The sequence below is a fragment of the Prunus persica genome, chromosome G4, assembly GCF_000346465.2.
Source record: "Prunus persica cultivar Lovell chromosome G4, Prunus_persica_NCBIv2, whole genome shotgun sequence".
Taxonomy (NCBI): domain Eukaryota; kingdom Viridiplantae; phylum Streptophyta; class Magnoliopsida; order Rosales; family Rosaceae; genus Prunus; species Prunus persica.
Genome location: NC_034012.1, coordinates 2,528,043 through 2,542,471, shown reverse-complemented (window position 1 = coordinate 2,542,471; position 14,429 = coordinate 2,528,043). Strand labels below are relative to the sequence as shown.

At 39.4% G+C, this 14,429-nt stretch overlaps 2 protein-coding genes across 3 annotated transcripts; one reads left to right on the top strand and one right to left on the bottom strand.

The window, feature by feature from the left end:
• On the top strand, positions 582-11,674 carry LOC18778311 (homeobox-DDT domain protein RLT1). Of its 2 annotated transcripts, none has more exons than XM_020561612.1 (18): positions 582-2,007; positions 2,106-2,558; positions 3,207-3,283; positions 3,702-4,109; positions 4,188-4,277; positions 4,350-4,514; positions 4,639-4,861; positions 5,005-5,105; positions 5,415-5,501; positions 5,605-5,757; positions 5,860-6,015; positions 6,544-6,753; positions 6,893-7,606; positions 7,690-8,244; positions 8,840-9,469; positions 9,594-9,698; positions 9,962-10,225; positions 10,594-11,674. In XM_020561612.1, the coding sequence occupies exons 1-18, from the start codon at positions 1,854-1,856 to the stop codon at positions 11,344-11,346; spliced, it is 5,298 nt and encodes a 1,765-aa protein (XP_020417201.1). In that variant the 5' UTR covers positions 582-1,853; the 3' UTR covers positions 11,347-11,674. The 2 variants fall into 2 exon arrangements, with proteins under 2 accessions (XP_020417201.1, XP_020417202.1); XM_020561613.1 differs by having other exon boundaries at positions 583-2,007; positions 3,210-3,283.
• Positions 11,784-14,185, bottom strand: LOC18781285 (dnaJ homolog subfamily B member 4). The gene is made up of 3 exons (XM_007211448.2): positions 13,594-14,185; positions 12,846-13,291; positions 11,784-12,511 (listed from the first exon to the last, which is right to left on the bottom strand). The coding sequence occupies exons 1-3, from the start codon at positions 13,756-13,758 to the stop codon at positions 12,073-12,075; spliced, it is 1,050 nt and encodes a 349-aa protein (XP_007211510.1). The 5' UTR covers positions 13,759-14,185; the 3' UTR covers positions 11,784-12,072.

Below are 14,429 nucleotides of genomic sequence, written 5' to 3'. Positions count from 1 at the left end.
ATATTTAACACGGAGAATTTATTTCTTTTGTTCAAGTTCATTCTCACTCCCACTCTCATTTCTGCTCATAAGTGTTTTTATTAGAATCGCGTTGAACTTTAGAAAGTGGCTCAAAGATATTCTACTTTCATGTGACCAAATTGAGAAGGCAGAAACTCACTCTAGACCCAAAAACTCTTGCCTTAGGAATGGAGAATATTGAGATTTAGCCACCCAACGGCAAAGGGGTAAAGGATAAGGACCTTACGAACTCTACGTACTCTCTATCTCTCAAGTCCTTCAAAAGATGGGTTAGAGATTCGAGTGGACCACTACAGCTAGAGCAAGATGTATGATATCCTCTGCTGATGTCTTCTAGCCATTTGCTCACTGGTGAGAAGCTTGCCACGAGCTCAGAGCCCAAGACCCCAAAGGAACATTTTGATCTTGTTCGCATCTTTCAAATCAGGCAGCTAAGTCTCTGCTGGCATTCAATGATCATTGATTAATTGGTGTTGGTATTTCGTTGTGCTCTTTTAGTATGGAAGTTGTGAAATTTGGAAAATTAATTTTTTTAATAACACAATAAAGACATGTAGTTATTTTTCTTCCAAGATTTAAAAAACTAATCGCTCGAGTTGTACTCGAGCATTCTGGGACCCTGGAGCATTACTCGAACTCTTCTCGAGCAATGCTCGAACATTCAGAAACAGTTAAAATTATAACGACATGTTTTTTTCTCTGATCAAGAAATTATACCAACATATTTACTTATCAAGAAGAAAAAAGCCAGAAAACATAAAAGTCGAAAATATAACATGCCTAAAATTTGTTGTGGGCGGACCCTTTTTTGTACTTTAATACATGCCCAGCTCAGAAAGCCTAGCCCAAAGATTTCCAAAGCGGACAGCGGGGCCCGCAACAACACAAACCAGAAAGACATGCTCGATCATCGCAGCCGAAGATCGCATCCAAAGATCACAAAGAACCTAAATTAACAACCAGACAGAAGCCTTCGAAATCAAACACACACGCACACTTGCAATAACATTAGAGTCATCAATAAAAAAAACATAAAAAAAAGAAAGAAAAAACTCGTACAACCTAAAAAATTGAAAAGTCAATCGAATTAAAAACAAACACGAAGAGAGAGTTTTCGGCATCCGCTCGCTGGAACCAAAACACAAAACACAAAATAAAAAGAAGTTCATTTTTGTTGGTTGGAACGTGGGTTCGTGTTTTTAGCCAGCCCAACCAAACCACGCAACGTTAAAACTGAGAAAAGGGCCTCGTATCGTTTGACGCAACGAAGTATGAAAGTACCATCGAATTAAAAAAAAAGAAAGAAAAGGCAACAAAAACAAAACAAAGACCGAAAGAAAAGAAAATAGAAATAGAAAAGTGAAAAACAAAAAAAATAAGAAAATTATGGAAGGTGGAATTAGAGTGAGGAAAGACTGTTGGTTTTATGTTCCTGATTTTGCCTTTTCCTATTTTTTGATATTATTCTTGTTATTGATGTTGTTGTTGTCATATTTTCATGTCAATCCCCGAAATTCACATTTATTTTATTCATGTTATTCTCATTATTCCATCATGATAATTCTACGCCTCTCTCTTTCTTGATCTTTTCCTTGACTGTTACGGTATTTGTTTAAAGAAAGGAAAAGAGAGAGGATATAGAGATAGAGAGAGAGAAAAGGAGAAATCAGATTCTTCGTTGTTTGTTTGTTTGCTTTCGGAAGACCCAGTTTTTGTTTTGTTTTTCTCTCCATGAGGATTTGGGAATTCTAGGGTTTCGAGGTTTCGAGGTTTGGGGCCTTGAAGGCTTGAAGGAAGAAGCTTTGTTCTGCCCAGATCTTGATCTTGCTTCAATGGAGGGTGCTTCCGAAGGAGAAAATCCGACTAAAAATCATGAAAATAACAACAGTAATGGTAAATTTAATAATTCCAGTGAGGGACAGAGCAAGCCCAAGCGCCAGATGAAGACCCCCTTTCAGCTTGAAACCCTCGAGAAAGCTTATGCCTGTAAGTTCAATCTCGATTTTTTTCTTTTTTTTGTTTTAAATTTATAGCTACTGTCTGTGAAAATTGAAGCTTCTTTTATTTTTTGGGTTTTTGATCAGTGGAGACCTACCCGTCGGAGGCGATAAGGGCGGAGCTGTCGGAAAAATTAGGGCTTACTGATCGGCAGTTGCAGATGTGGTTCTGTCACAGAAGATTGAAGGACAAAAAGGAAGGGGGTCCAGCAAAGAAACAGCGGAAATCGGTGCCCACTTTGCCCGAGCCTCCTATTGATGATTTGGCTCACGGGTCTGAGCCAGGTAGTGATTATGGGTCGGGTTCAGGCTCCGGCTCAAGCCCGTTTGGGCATGCGGAGTTGCGGAATGTGGTTTCCAGGAGTGGGGCTGACGATGTGCCAATGAGGAGGAGGTATTACGAGTCACCCCAGTCGATATTGGAGCTTAGAGCCATTGCTTGTGTGGAAGCTCAATTGGGAGAGCCATTGAGGGAAGATGGGCCAGTTCTCGGCGTAGAGTTCGATCGGTTGCCGCCAGATGCGTTCGGAGCACCTATAGGTATAACTATTGGGTTCCCTTATTGATTGTACAGCTCAGTTCAGCAATGCCTTGTACTTGACTTATATGGGATTTCGTTGCAGCATTATGCAGAGAATTTTGTGCTTGTAGTTGTCTAGTGAGTTTATGATGGTCTGTTTTTCTCGGAGCATATTTGTATTTTGCATTCCCATCTCTAAGATAAACAGAAATTATTTTCATGACTTTTCTTTTTGCCATGTTTAAATGTATCAATAAGTTTGTTTATTTTATGGCAGTCATGGGCTTTACAAGTTTCCAGATGCATTTGGATCACACTTGCTACTTGGTTCACCAATTTTCTTAATAATTAAGGTTTTTTTAGTTGGTTTAACTTTGGTTTCTAGTGTAGTTTAACATTCACATTTGCTTTGAGGCTTTATGCACTGTGGTGATTATGTTAAGAAGTTTGAGTTCCAAATTTTTTCATCTTGTGGTGGTGGGGGTGGTCTAAAAGTATGGACTATTTCCTAAAATTATTGCATTGGAATCAGAAAAATTGCGAAAACATATGATTTATTGCTCAATAAAGGCCACATTATTAATCTAGCATATTATTGCCTATTGTTTGACTGATTCTTGTATGCGATCGGTTTGCTGCTAACCCTTTTGTTTCTGTGCTTGGTGAAGCAGTTGCAGAGCAGCAGAAGCGGGCTGCCCATGCTTTGGAGGGCAAATATGAGCGGCATGATGCAAAACCAAATAAAGTCCGTCTCTTTTTCTTTGATAAAAGTTATTACTTTATATGCACCATATGATGGCATGTGCAATGATATGCTGGTGAATCATTAAGTGATATACATGTATTGCTCTTTTTTTATTAGTATGATACATCCTTTATAACTTATGTGGCTTTATCCCTAAAAATACGAGAGAAGCGTCCATTTGCTCTCTCATTTTCCAAGTTCTGGGTATTAGATTTTCTTTTAGCGAATAAATATACCACTACTTTGTTCTCCCGCTTGCCAGTATACCATAACCTTCTGTTAAGAAACTCTGATAAACGCATACTCTTTTCAAATGATGTGTTGTTTAGAAATAGAAAGTGAATGTATTTCAATCAAATAACCATAAGACAATTGCATCACCACTTGTAATTTTGAATTAGTATGTGTTTCATCTCAGGCAACTCCAAGGGCTCTCCATGAATATCCATTTCTTCAAGATCACTCCAGTATTCGGTCTGATGCATATGGACAAGCCGCACAATCTCATTTTCAAGATTCACCAATTGATGGTCCTAGTGCCAGAGCTTCATCATTTGCAGTTGGAAATGAGCCTTTGTCAAGGGTTCATGGTGTCCATGGTCATGGTCATGTGTCGCGTGTTCGTCTTCTGTCTCAGCAGGAGAGGCAAGCAGTGGCCTTTCCATCTCCTGGTGATGATGGCTGTGTGCCACAAAGGGACTCCTTTACTAATGTTAGAGTAAATACTCAGTTTAGTGATCCTCCTACTGTTGCACCGGAAAACTCTAATGTATTGTCTGATGGTCAAATTAATGACTCTATGCTGAGAATGGAGAGGAAACGCAAGGTATACTTGTGCGGTTCAATTTTATTCGAAAACTATATTTTCTCAATCAAGGATTATTTTAATAGTTGCCCCTTGTAGAGTGAAGAAGCTAGAATTGCTAAAGAAGTTGAAGCTCATGAGATTCGGATCCGGAAGGAGCTGGAGAAACAGGATATTCTGAGGAGAAAGGTTCTATTTTTCACTCCAAAATGTTTGTTCTGAACTATAGGTGTTTGTATGCTGATATTTTTCTGTTTATAGAATGAGGAACGAATGAGGAAAGAAATGGAAAGGCATGACCGTGAGAGACGAAAAGAAGAAGAGAGGTTGATGCGTGAAAGGCAGCGAGAGGAAGAGAGATCAAAGCGTGAGCAAAAACGTGAAATTGAACGAAGGGAAAAGTTTTTGCAGAAAGAATATATAAGAGTAAGTTTGAGGAGCCACTAATGTAATGCATTTGTTTTGTATCTTTGGTTTTTCAGCATAAAATGATAAATTCTTGATCCCCCCTTGTCTTTTTTGCTTTTCTTCTCCTGGGTTTATCTTGCAGGCTGAGAAAAGGAGGCAAAAGGAAGAGCTTCGCAAAGAGAGAGAGGCAGTGAGACGCAAAGCAGCACTTGAGAAGGCTACTGCACGCAGGCTTGCTAAAGAATCTATGGAGCTTATTGAGGATGAGCAACTAGAACTAATGGAATTGGCTGCTGCAAGCAAGGGTTTATCCTCAATCATTTGTATTGATCTTGACACCTTGCAAAACCTTGATGCATTCAGAGGTAGGTATTGCTTGGCATTCTGCACTGAGAATTTCATCTTGTGTTCCCCTCCTCAACTCCATGAGATTGTCTTCATTGTTTTGGCTCATTATTTTCTGTAGTAACTCTACCAATTTTTCTGATGAGGTGATTTTCTGCTTTAGATTCTCTGGCTGCATTCCCACCTAAGTCCGTGCAATTAAAAAGACCATTTGCAGTTCAGCCGTGGATCAACTCAGAGGAGAATATTGGTAACTTCCTAATGGTGCGTCCTTCCTTTTTCCTTTTACATGAGATTTTAGAAGTACTATGTGTATATTTTTTATATTCTTGTATGGCTGATGGTTACATTATGTCCTTATGCACACTGCATGGTTGGTAATATCTATGGTCCAGCTTCAATATGCTCTTCTTGGCATGTGATTCTCATGGTTTTCAGTTTTTTCTGTGCAGTTATAAATTAAATGCTCTCTCCAATATTGTCATATGCATGTTATTTTGAATAGATTATTTTCTTGCTGATATTTGAATTAATGCCTCTGGTTCTGATGATTGAGTATCGTGATGGTGACAGGTTTGGAGATTTTTGATTACCTTTGCTGATGTTCTCGAGTTATGGCCTTTTACTCTTGATGAGTTTGTTCAAGCTTTTCATGACTATGTGAGCCACCAATGAGTTATTTTGTTTCAAAATTGTGCATTCTAGTTAACTGTTCTTCATCTGTTTTCTGCTGCTGTTTAATTCCATACAATTTTGATATCAGGATTCAAGGTTGTTAGGAGAGATCCATGTTGCTCTCTTGAGGTTGATTATAAAAGATATTGAAGATGTTGCAAGGACTCCTTCTACTGGATTAGGAGTAAATCAAAATGGTGCTGCTAATCCTGGTGGTGGACATCCACAGATTGTTGAAGGAGTAATCTTCGCTCTCTGCATGCTTGCAGTTGTTTTGTTTGTTCATTTTATTGCTTTTTCCTAATTGTTCTTTAAATATATTGAATTTTACTTTCTGTTTCAGGCATATGCATGGGGCTTTGATATACGAAACTGGCAGCAGCACTTAAATCTGCTAACATGGCCAGAAATATTCCGGCAACTAGCACTGTCTGCCGGATTTGGGCCACAGTTGAAGAAAAGGAGTACCGCATGGTCATACTCTCCTGATAATGATGAGGTTCTCTTTTCAGTTATTTATTATCTTTTCTTTCAAAGGAATTCATCTCCTTCATCAGTTAAGGAAAGAGTAAAAGGAAAAAACTGAAAAACAAAAGGAATACCACATGGTCATACTCTCCTGATAGATGTTTCTCTCCGCTCAGTATTGATTTGTGAGTTGAACTCTATGAAAGGGTGAATTGAGGTAGTAGTTCAGGCTTAGCATACTAAGCACAACAAAAGTGAATTTTAATTTATTTTTACTAAAAAACTCTAAAATATAAATAACTAAGGAACCCATATGAATGTTGTTTGGACTTAGCTTGAAGTGTAATATTAGCACAAGGCTCAAAGACTTAAAATCTTGGACTTTCAGACCGGGCGGCGTGTTCTAATTCAGTATCAATTTTCATTCATATTAAACCACCTTAAAGGTGGCTGTCCGTATGTAAATTTTGCTCAATCAATAGAGTACATTCAGACATGCTTTTTTATATATATAAAATTCCAAAAATTGTAAAACGCACAGTATTACTTGTAATTTCAGGGTAAAGGTTGTCAGGATGCAATTTCTAATCTTCGCAATGGTTCAGCAGCTGAAAATGCATTTGCAATAATGCAAGAAAAAGGCTTACTAGCCCCACGAAAATCTAGACACCGGTTGACTCCTGGAACTGTAAAATTTGCAGCTTTTCATGTGCTTTCACTTGAGGGAAACAAGGGACTAACAGTGTTAGAGCTTGCTGACAAGATTCAGGTGATTTCATTTAATGTTAGCAGAAACTCTGTTGTGTGTCTTGCGACAAGAGTTGAGTTTTTTGGTATCGGGATTTATTTGCTCCCTCTTTCCTGATTTTTTTTTTTTTCTCTTTCTGTTATTTGTTCTTTTCTGTAAGAAATCTGGCCTTCGGGACCTGACAACAAGCAAGACTCCTGAAGCTTCAATTTCTGTTGCTTTGACAAGAGATACTAAGCTTTTCGAAAGAATAGCTCCTTCAACATATCGCGTACGAGCTGCTTACAGAAAGGATCCTGCTGATGCCGAGGCCATACTTTCTGCAGCACGGAAGAAAATTCAGATATTTGAAAATGGGTTTTTAGCTGCAGAAGATGCCGATGATGTTGAAAGAGATGATGCTGATGAGGTTGAAAATGATGAGGTTGAAAGAGACGAAGACTTTGAATGTGATGAAGTTGATGACGATCCAGAAGTTGATGACTTAGCTACTCCATCAGTTGCAAAGAAATCCCCTGATGATTACAATGAAGTAATTACTTTCTCAGAAAATGGAAAGGATTTATGCAATGATGTTGCACTGAATGTGCAAAATGAGTTTGAAAACGATGTTTCATCTTCCCCAGTGAGTGGTTCCAAAGATGCAAACTGCCCTAGTGCTTCCTCTAAACAGTGTGTTTCGGGTGCGGATATTAGTGCTAGTAATCTTGACCAAGAAAATATGGAGATTGATGAAAGCAAATCAGGTGAGTCATGGGTTCAAGGACTTACAGAAGGGGAATATTCTGATCTCAGTGTGGAAGAGCGTCTTAATGGCCTGGTTACCTTAATTGGTGTTGCAAATGAAGGAAACTCCATCCGTGTTGTTCTTGAGGTAAACATTTTTTTTTTCAATTTTGTGAAAATCAATGAATTGTTGTATTTTCTGTGTTAAATTTGACACCACGAGTTCAACAGGATCGCTTAGAAGCTGCAAATGCTCTTAAGAAGCAAATGTGGGCAGAAGCACAGCTTGATAAAAGTCGCCTAAAAGAAGAGAATGTCGGTAAGTTAGATTTTCCATCTTTTGTGGGAGGCAAATCTGAAACACAAGTTATCGGAGTGGAGGATGGACAAAGCCCTGTACGGGATGTTGATAATAGAAATATTGAAGCATCTCCAGGCACTGCAGAAAATCAAAAGTCAATCCATGGTTCACAAGGTGTTCAGAATCAGCTTAATGGTTTGCCAGTTGAAAGGACTTTAGGAGCCCAAGATATTTCCATGGGTCCTGACAACTTCTTGAGTCAGCAACTTGCATATGCATCAAAAAGGTCGCGCTCACAGTTAAAATCATATATTGCACATAGAGCAGAAGAGATGTATGCATATAGGTCCCTGCCTCTTGGTCAAGATCGCAGGCATAATCGATACTGGCAATTTGTTGCATCTGCATCAAGCAATGATCCTGGTTCAGGCAGGATTTTTATTGAATTGAATAATGGAAGTTGGAGGCTTATTGACACTGAAGAGGTACTTAAATGCTTACGGGTTTAACAATTTGTTTCAGGGCTTGTGTATGACATGAGAATATTTTAGTACTGGTAAATATTTTTGTTGGTTATGACTGCATTTCATCCTCCTTAGGAGAAACTGCCATTGACCCTTCCAGCCCTTTTGAGTAAATTGAGGTTGGGCTAGGCATCATTTGCTTCTTAGTAAAGTTGATTCTTTATTATCTGTTTGCTGGCCTTGTTACCAATTGGAATAAAATATCTGATCATCAAGATTTGGGTCTTGTGATTGATGTTGGCAGCACGTCTTACATTTGTAATAGGTTTTGTCTGCTTGCTTGGTTGAATCAAATTTTATGTTTGTTAGATTTGACATGCTGTTTCAATTTTCCTTTTAAGAGTTTCTTATATTCCTTTTTCTGCAAAGTTAAGATTAAGATGCTTTGGTCTTGGTATCCCAATAATGGTGGCTTCTTGCGCTTTCAACCTTTTTCTGGTGCTAAATGTTGATAAATACTTTTCTGGTTCAATTCTTTTAGACTTGTATTTGGTTTTAACCTTGCTTCTTCTGTTTTTTTCATTATTTTAATTTGTTGAATCCATTATCTGTGTAGGCCTTTGATGCTCTATTGACGTCTCTGGACACACGTGGGATTAGGGAATCCCATCTACGCTTAATGTTGCAAAAGATTGAGGCATCGTTCAAGGACAATGTTCGGAAAACTTCACATTGTCCTAACAGTGCAGGCCCAAGTAAAAACCGTGTTAAAAATGAAGCCGACATGGATTCTAGCCCTGATTGCCCTTCTGGTTTCGACAGCCCTGGCAGTACTGTTTGTGCTTTGAATTCTGATACAGCAGAGACATCCTCTTCTTTCAGAATTGAGCTTGACAGAAATGAAGCTGAAAAAAGGGCTGCCTTGAGAAGGTATCAAGATTTTCAGAAGTGGATGTGGAAAGAATGCTTTAGCTCATCTACATTTTGTGCCATGAAGTATGCGAAGAAGAGGTGCAGATCACTGTTTGATGTTTGCGATTTCTGCCTTAGTTGTTACTACTTTGAAGATTCCCACTGTGCTTTTTGCCATCAGACTTTCAGTGCTTTCTATGCAAATTTTAACTTTAGCGAGCATGTGATTCAATGTAAAGAAAAAAGGAAGTTGGAACCTTGGGATTCCCATATGCCATGTACTTCTCTTCCCTTGGGCAGAAGATTGCTCAAGGCATTAATAGCTCATATTGAGGTGAGATGCTAATGGCTTCACTATAATCTTGAGTTTGCTTGCCTAAGAACGTGGCATCTAATGTATGTGCACTTGTTTATTTTATTTTATTGAGTCTATACATCACTGACATTCTGTTTGATAGGTATCTATTCCACCAGAAGCTCTTCAATCGTTTTGGACTGAAGACCGTCGAAAGACCTGGGGTGGGAAACTGAATGCATCATCATCAACGGAAGAACTTCTACAGGTTGTCTTACCTTTTTCTCGTTTCATTCTTATGATTCAACCTTTGTCATGATGTAAATTAATTTCCTGATTTTTTTTCACAAACAATATGAAAATATCATGTGGAAATATTTATCCATCAATTCCGCATGCATTTTTCTACGTGGTATGGTATTCTATTCACCGGTGAGCTTCAGACCAGTATGACCATGGCTCATGATGTGTCAATTCATGATACATAATTTATATATTGAGTTGCTCAATTTTGGACAAACTTTGTTGCAGATATTGACTCTGCTTGAGACTGCCGTGAAGCGAGACTTTCTGTCATCAAACTTTGCAGCGACGGAGGAATTACTTGGCACCAGCAAACAATCAGAGGTTTTTGTTCCTGACTTTCTAGACAGTGGATCAGTTCCCCTACTTCCTTGGATACCACATACCACTGCAGCTGTGGCTCTGAGGCTTCATGAGATGGATTCATCGATTACACATATACAGCTTGAGAAAGCTGAGCCCAACGGAGACAAGGAAGTCAAAGAATATCTGGTGAGTGTTCCTGTTCTTCTCATTGAGGGTTCCCCAAAAAAAGAAGTTGAAAGAGAATCAGGTGTATGATTACTGACACAAATGCTTGCAATTCTTTTAGAAAAATACAAATCTTGTGATATTATGAAGATTTGGCGGTTCTAGTCTATCTGGATGGAACCCCCCAATGTTGAATATGCTAGCCATAGATGTAATTGATGTTGGTGTTTATACAACTTTCACCGTGTCAATGAACTAGTGGTCTTACATATCAGTCTATCTGCATGGGACCTGCCTTATAGAATATGTTGAATTTACGTTGGTGGTGTTTATACAACTTTCAACGTGCCATGAACGAGTGATCTTACATGTGCTTTTCTTGTCCACAGAAGCTCCCTATGAGACTTGCCCCACTGAAAGAGTCTGAACAAACAGAAGTAGGCCACAATGAATACATTCGGGAAGAGAACAATACTCACCTGAAAAGTGCACGAAACAGCTTTAGACGTGGTAGGGGAGGTCGTGAGCAAGGGCGCGGTAAAAAGTGGCAGAGAAAAGTGAATAATTCCAAATCTGGTGCAAGTCGGCAAAAGGGTAGTGGGAATCTAAGTCAAGGGTTTAGACCGGTTGGGAAAAGAACACAAGGACAAGGGAGTGCACGGGGTCGCAGAACTGTTAGAAAGAGGAGAACAAAGGACAGGGTTGTTGAGGGGACACCTCTGGGCCGCATGACTGACGTACGCAGTAGCCCTGAGAGTGGAGGGGATTCCCCGAGAAACTTGGGTGAGGAATGGGATGATGAAAAGATAGATATGATCCATATGAAAGGTGATGAACAAAGAGAGGGATATGAACAAGCAGAGGCATTGGAATCTGAAGACGATGACCAAGCAGTGGGATATGAACAAGGAAACTGGGAAACTGGATTTGATGGGACTTCCAGCGGATGGCACGAGGGTTTACTGGAAGCAAGTGATGAGGATATGGATGCTTCTGAAGATGACAATAATGGCATTGAAGAAGTGAGAGATGAAGATTCAGAGGGGGATGTAGATATGAGTGATGCCTCGGATGAAATACAAAACAAGATTACAAATGATGATGGCTCAGATTCTGCAGTTTCAGATGACTATAGTGATTGAAGTTTGAAACCTGAACTGCCTTTGTGCAAGCATCCCAGATATACTGGCTGCAATATAATTTTTGATATTGCAGCTTCACTAGCGGCTCATCCTATCCTGGTGATGGAATCAATATTGCCCCACCAAATCTTCTTTTTATTGTTATTATTATTATTAGCCTCCCTTTTATTTTAAACTTTCCCTGTTTATGGATTACATTTTTAGCAGTAGTCTGGATAGAAGTACTGGATAGAGGTCCTGCAGTAGTTATGCAGTGTAACATGTAAGTCATTTTAAGCGTGTAACAAACCTTTACCTAATGAAAAAGATGAGCAAGTTATACTGCAAAGATCCTATCTTTTATATTTCAGTTATATTCATGGAAGATTGTATTTGAAGATATTTTGATAATAGTTTTTTCTCATTTTTATTTTCCCATTTTTAAACAAGCAACTCAATTTTGGAGAAAGGGTCATTTATATTGGAGACAATCGTGTGATGCGATCACTGAACAAGATTAAATTCTAGAAAACATAACTAAGCTTTATTTGCTGCTTCTTCCAAGCTAGAATTGACCAGCTTACATCTGTGGGGCAAACAAATGTTTAACCTTACAAAGACTAACTAGTTATACAAATCCAGGCCATCTCAAAAAACATATTCACAACCGTCCCAGAAGATCCCAGAAGATTCGCATGGCGCATGGTGGATCGAATGACTCGAATCAAATCATGCCCCGAAATCAAATCATGCCGCCAAAAGTTTCTTAATTCCGGCTTTCTGTTCAGAATTCAACCTACTCGGAAACTTGATATTGAATTTGATTCTAAGGTTGCCCTTCTTGGATGGGTCTTTAGGTATGGGCATACCCTCTTTAGGGACAACCTCCTCATAGTCTGGATGAATGACATTGTTGATGGGGATGGCGAGGGTCCTTCCATCTAGTGTGGTCAGATGGACTGTGTAGCCCGTGAGAGCTTCTGCTAGGGAGATCTTCTGTGTGACAACAAGGTCGTTGCCATCCCTTGTGAATGTGCTGTGTGGTTTCTCATCAATTATGAACACAAGATCTGCAGGAATTACGTTTCCTTGCTCATTCCCTTTCTCTGGGAAGGTGATTTTTGTTCCCTTTTTCCAGCCAGGCTTGATTTCTATGGTTAGAATTTCCTCCACTGGCAAGGTCTTCCTGCATCACATGATAAGTAAGGTCACTAACCAGAAAATAGATAGATTGGTCACATGACTTGCAATATGAATAACGAATCATTCAATCAACAGCAGGGAAATGGGATGGTCGCATCACTTATATTCCTTTTTCTTTTCCTTTTCAAAAGATAAGAACACAATAAACAGATCAACTCAAATAAAGTCCAACTAAAATTGGAATGCAGAAAACTGCTGACATCCTTTTTACAGAAACTTCTGAAATTGTCAAATGAATGAATAACTGATTATGCACAAGTCATAAAATAAATTAAACAAGTACGTTCTATAAAACTGAATGATAAGCAGGAACTTACCCACTTGCATCTGCAATTTCCCTTGATATTTTCATCTTCTTAGTAGTCCCCCTATAGAGCTCCTCAAGGCTACATGGCAACCTCTTCTCTATCGGTGAAGCTTTTCGTGGAGCCTGAGTCATGGGCCGGCCTTCTCCAAATGAGCTAAACATGTCATCTCCAAACAGTCCACCAAAGGACCTTGTACCCCTCATGCCACTACCAGCACCACCTCCTCCACCTCCCATTCCACCTCCCATTCCACCCATGGGGCTTGAGAACCCGAAAATCTCAGCGAAAATGTCGTCGGCATTTCTGGGGTTGAATCTAAAGACATTTGGACCATCCCCAGTTTGGAAGTAGGTAGCTCCACCAGGACCACCAGCATCTGGTGGCGGCACCTGGCCTTTTAGGCCTTCTTCTCCATATTGATCATAAATTGCTCTTTTCTGGGGATCACTCAGAACCTATAAATTCAAAAGACACAATATCAGATTCCAAGCTCTGGCATTCGTACACCATCTAGAAAACGATGAAAGATGGAATCTTTCTGTCATTTGAGGAAATTTAAATATAAAAGATGGAAATTTTAACTTATACAATGAGACTTAAATAGAAAAGGAGGTGAGGAACATGTGGGATTTGCTTAGAGGTATAAAACCCAGATGATAAAAAGTAAAAAACAACAACAACAACAACAACAACAACAATAACCAAAAGAAAATAGGTGAACGAAGAAAAGGAAGATAAGGGTGAAGACAAGACCAACCTCATAGGCCTCAGAGATCTGTTTGAATTTCGCTTCAGCTTCTTTCTTATTGGTGGGGTTCTTATCAGGGTGCCATTTCATGGCCAGCTTTCTGTAAGCTTTCTTCAAATCGTCATCTGTGGCGTTCTTGTCAACCTGCAAAAGCTTGTAGTAATCCACACCCATATCTTCCTGCTCTTCAGACAGGTGCTAGCGTTTTTAAAACTCAATGAATTGCTCAAATTCTTCAAGGCTATCAAAATTTATAATTGGGTATGTTCGCAAACTGATGCTTTGCTCTTATTAAGGAAAGTGGCACTGGAATTCGAAGGAAAGAGAAACAATATGTCGAAAGAACCAGAACGGTGTGGAAGTTTCCAGATAGAGAGTTTACTTTACTGTGTGGTTTTGTAGTCACGTGGCATCTAAAATTTACAGTATGGTAAAAGAGCATAACGAGGTGGCAAATTCTTGAGCCCAATAAAAGACACGTGTGAGTGTGACGGCTGGCGGGAGGTGGAAAGGTGGCTTCGTGCATTGCTGTGCTGTGAATAATTTTGGGCTTTGGGGCTCGTGAGTCGTGACTGTGGAGGGTGCAATGCAATTATGCAAGTACGACGGTGGAAGGAAGGGATGTGCTTGCTGTTCATCTTTCTTGCCTTTTGCCAAAACCAATGGGACGACCCTTCTTTTGCCCGTATTCATCGCCCACATTCAACCCCATTGCTCTTCTCATTAGATGCAATGCAATTGTGACACATGCGGTGCTGCGATCATGAATAGGTATTGAAATAATTCAAATTCTACGTGTTTGTTAACATATGTGAATTGGAATGATTTCAATTCTTAACTTTCTA

Excerpts from the sequence above, each read along its gene's own strand:
- LOC18778311 (XM_020561612.1), top strand. The coding sequence starts at position 1,854 with ATGGAGGGTGCTTCCGAAGGAGAAAATCCGACTAAAAATCATGAAAAT. Across the intron at positions 4,110-4,187 it reads GAATGGAGAGGAAACGCAAG|AGTGAAGAAGCTAGAATTGC; the intron begins GTATACTTGTGC and ends TGCCCCTTGTAG. Across the intron at positions 9,470-9,593 it reads CATTAATAGCTCATATTGAG|GTATCTATTCCACCAGAAGC; the intron begins GTGAGATGCTAA and ends TCTGTTTGATAG.
- LOC18781285 (XM_007211448.2), bottom strand. The coding sequence starts at position 13,758 with ATGGGTGTGGATTACTACAAGCTTTTGCAGGTTGACAAGAACGCCACA. Across the intron at positions 13,292-13,593 it reads AGATCTCTGAGGCCTATGAG|GTTCTGAGTGATCCCCAGAA; the intron begins GTTGGTCTTGTC and ends TTGAATTTATAG. Across the intron at positions 12,512-12,845 it reads GAAATTGCAGATGCAAGTGG|GAAGACCTTGCCAGTGGAGG; the intron begins GTAAGTTCCTGC and ends CATGTGATGCAG.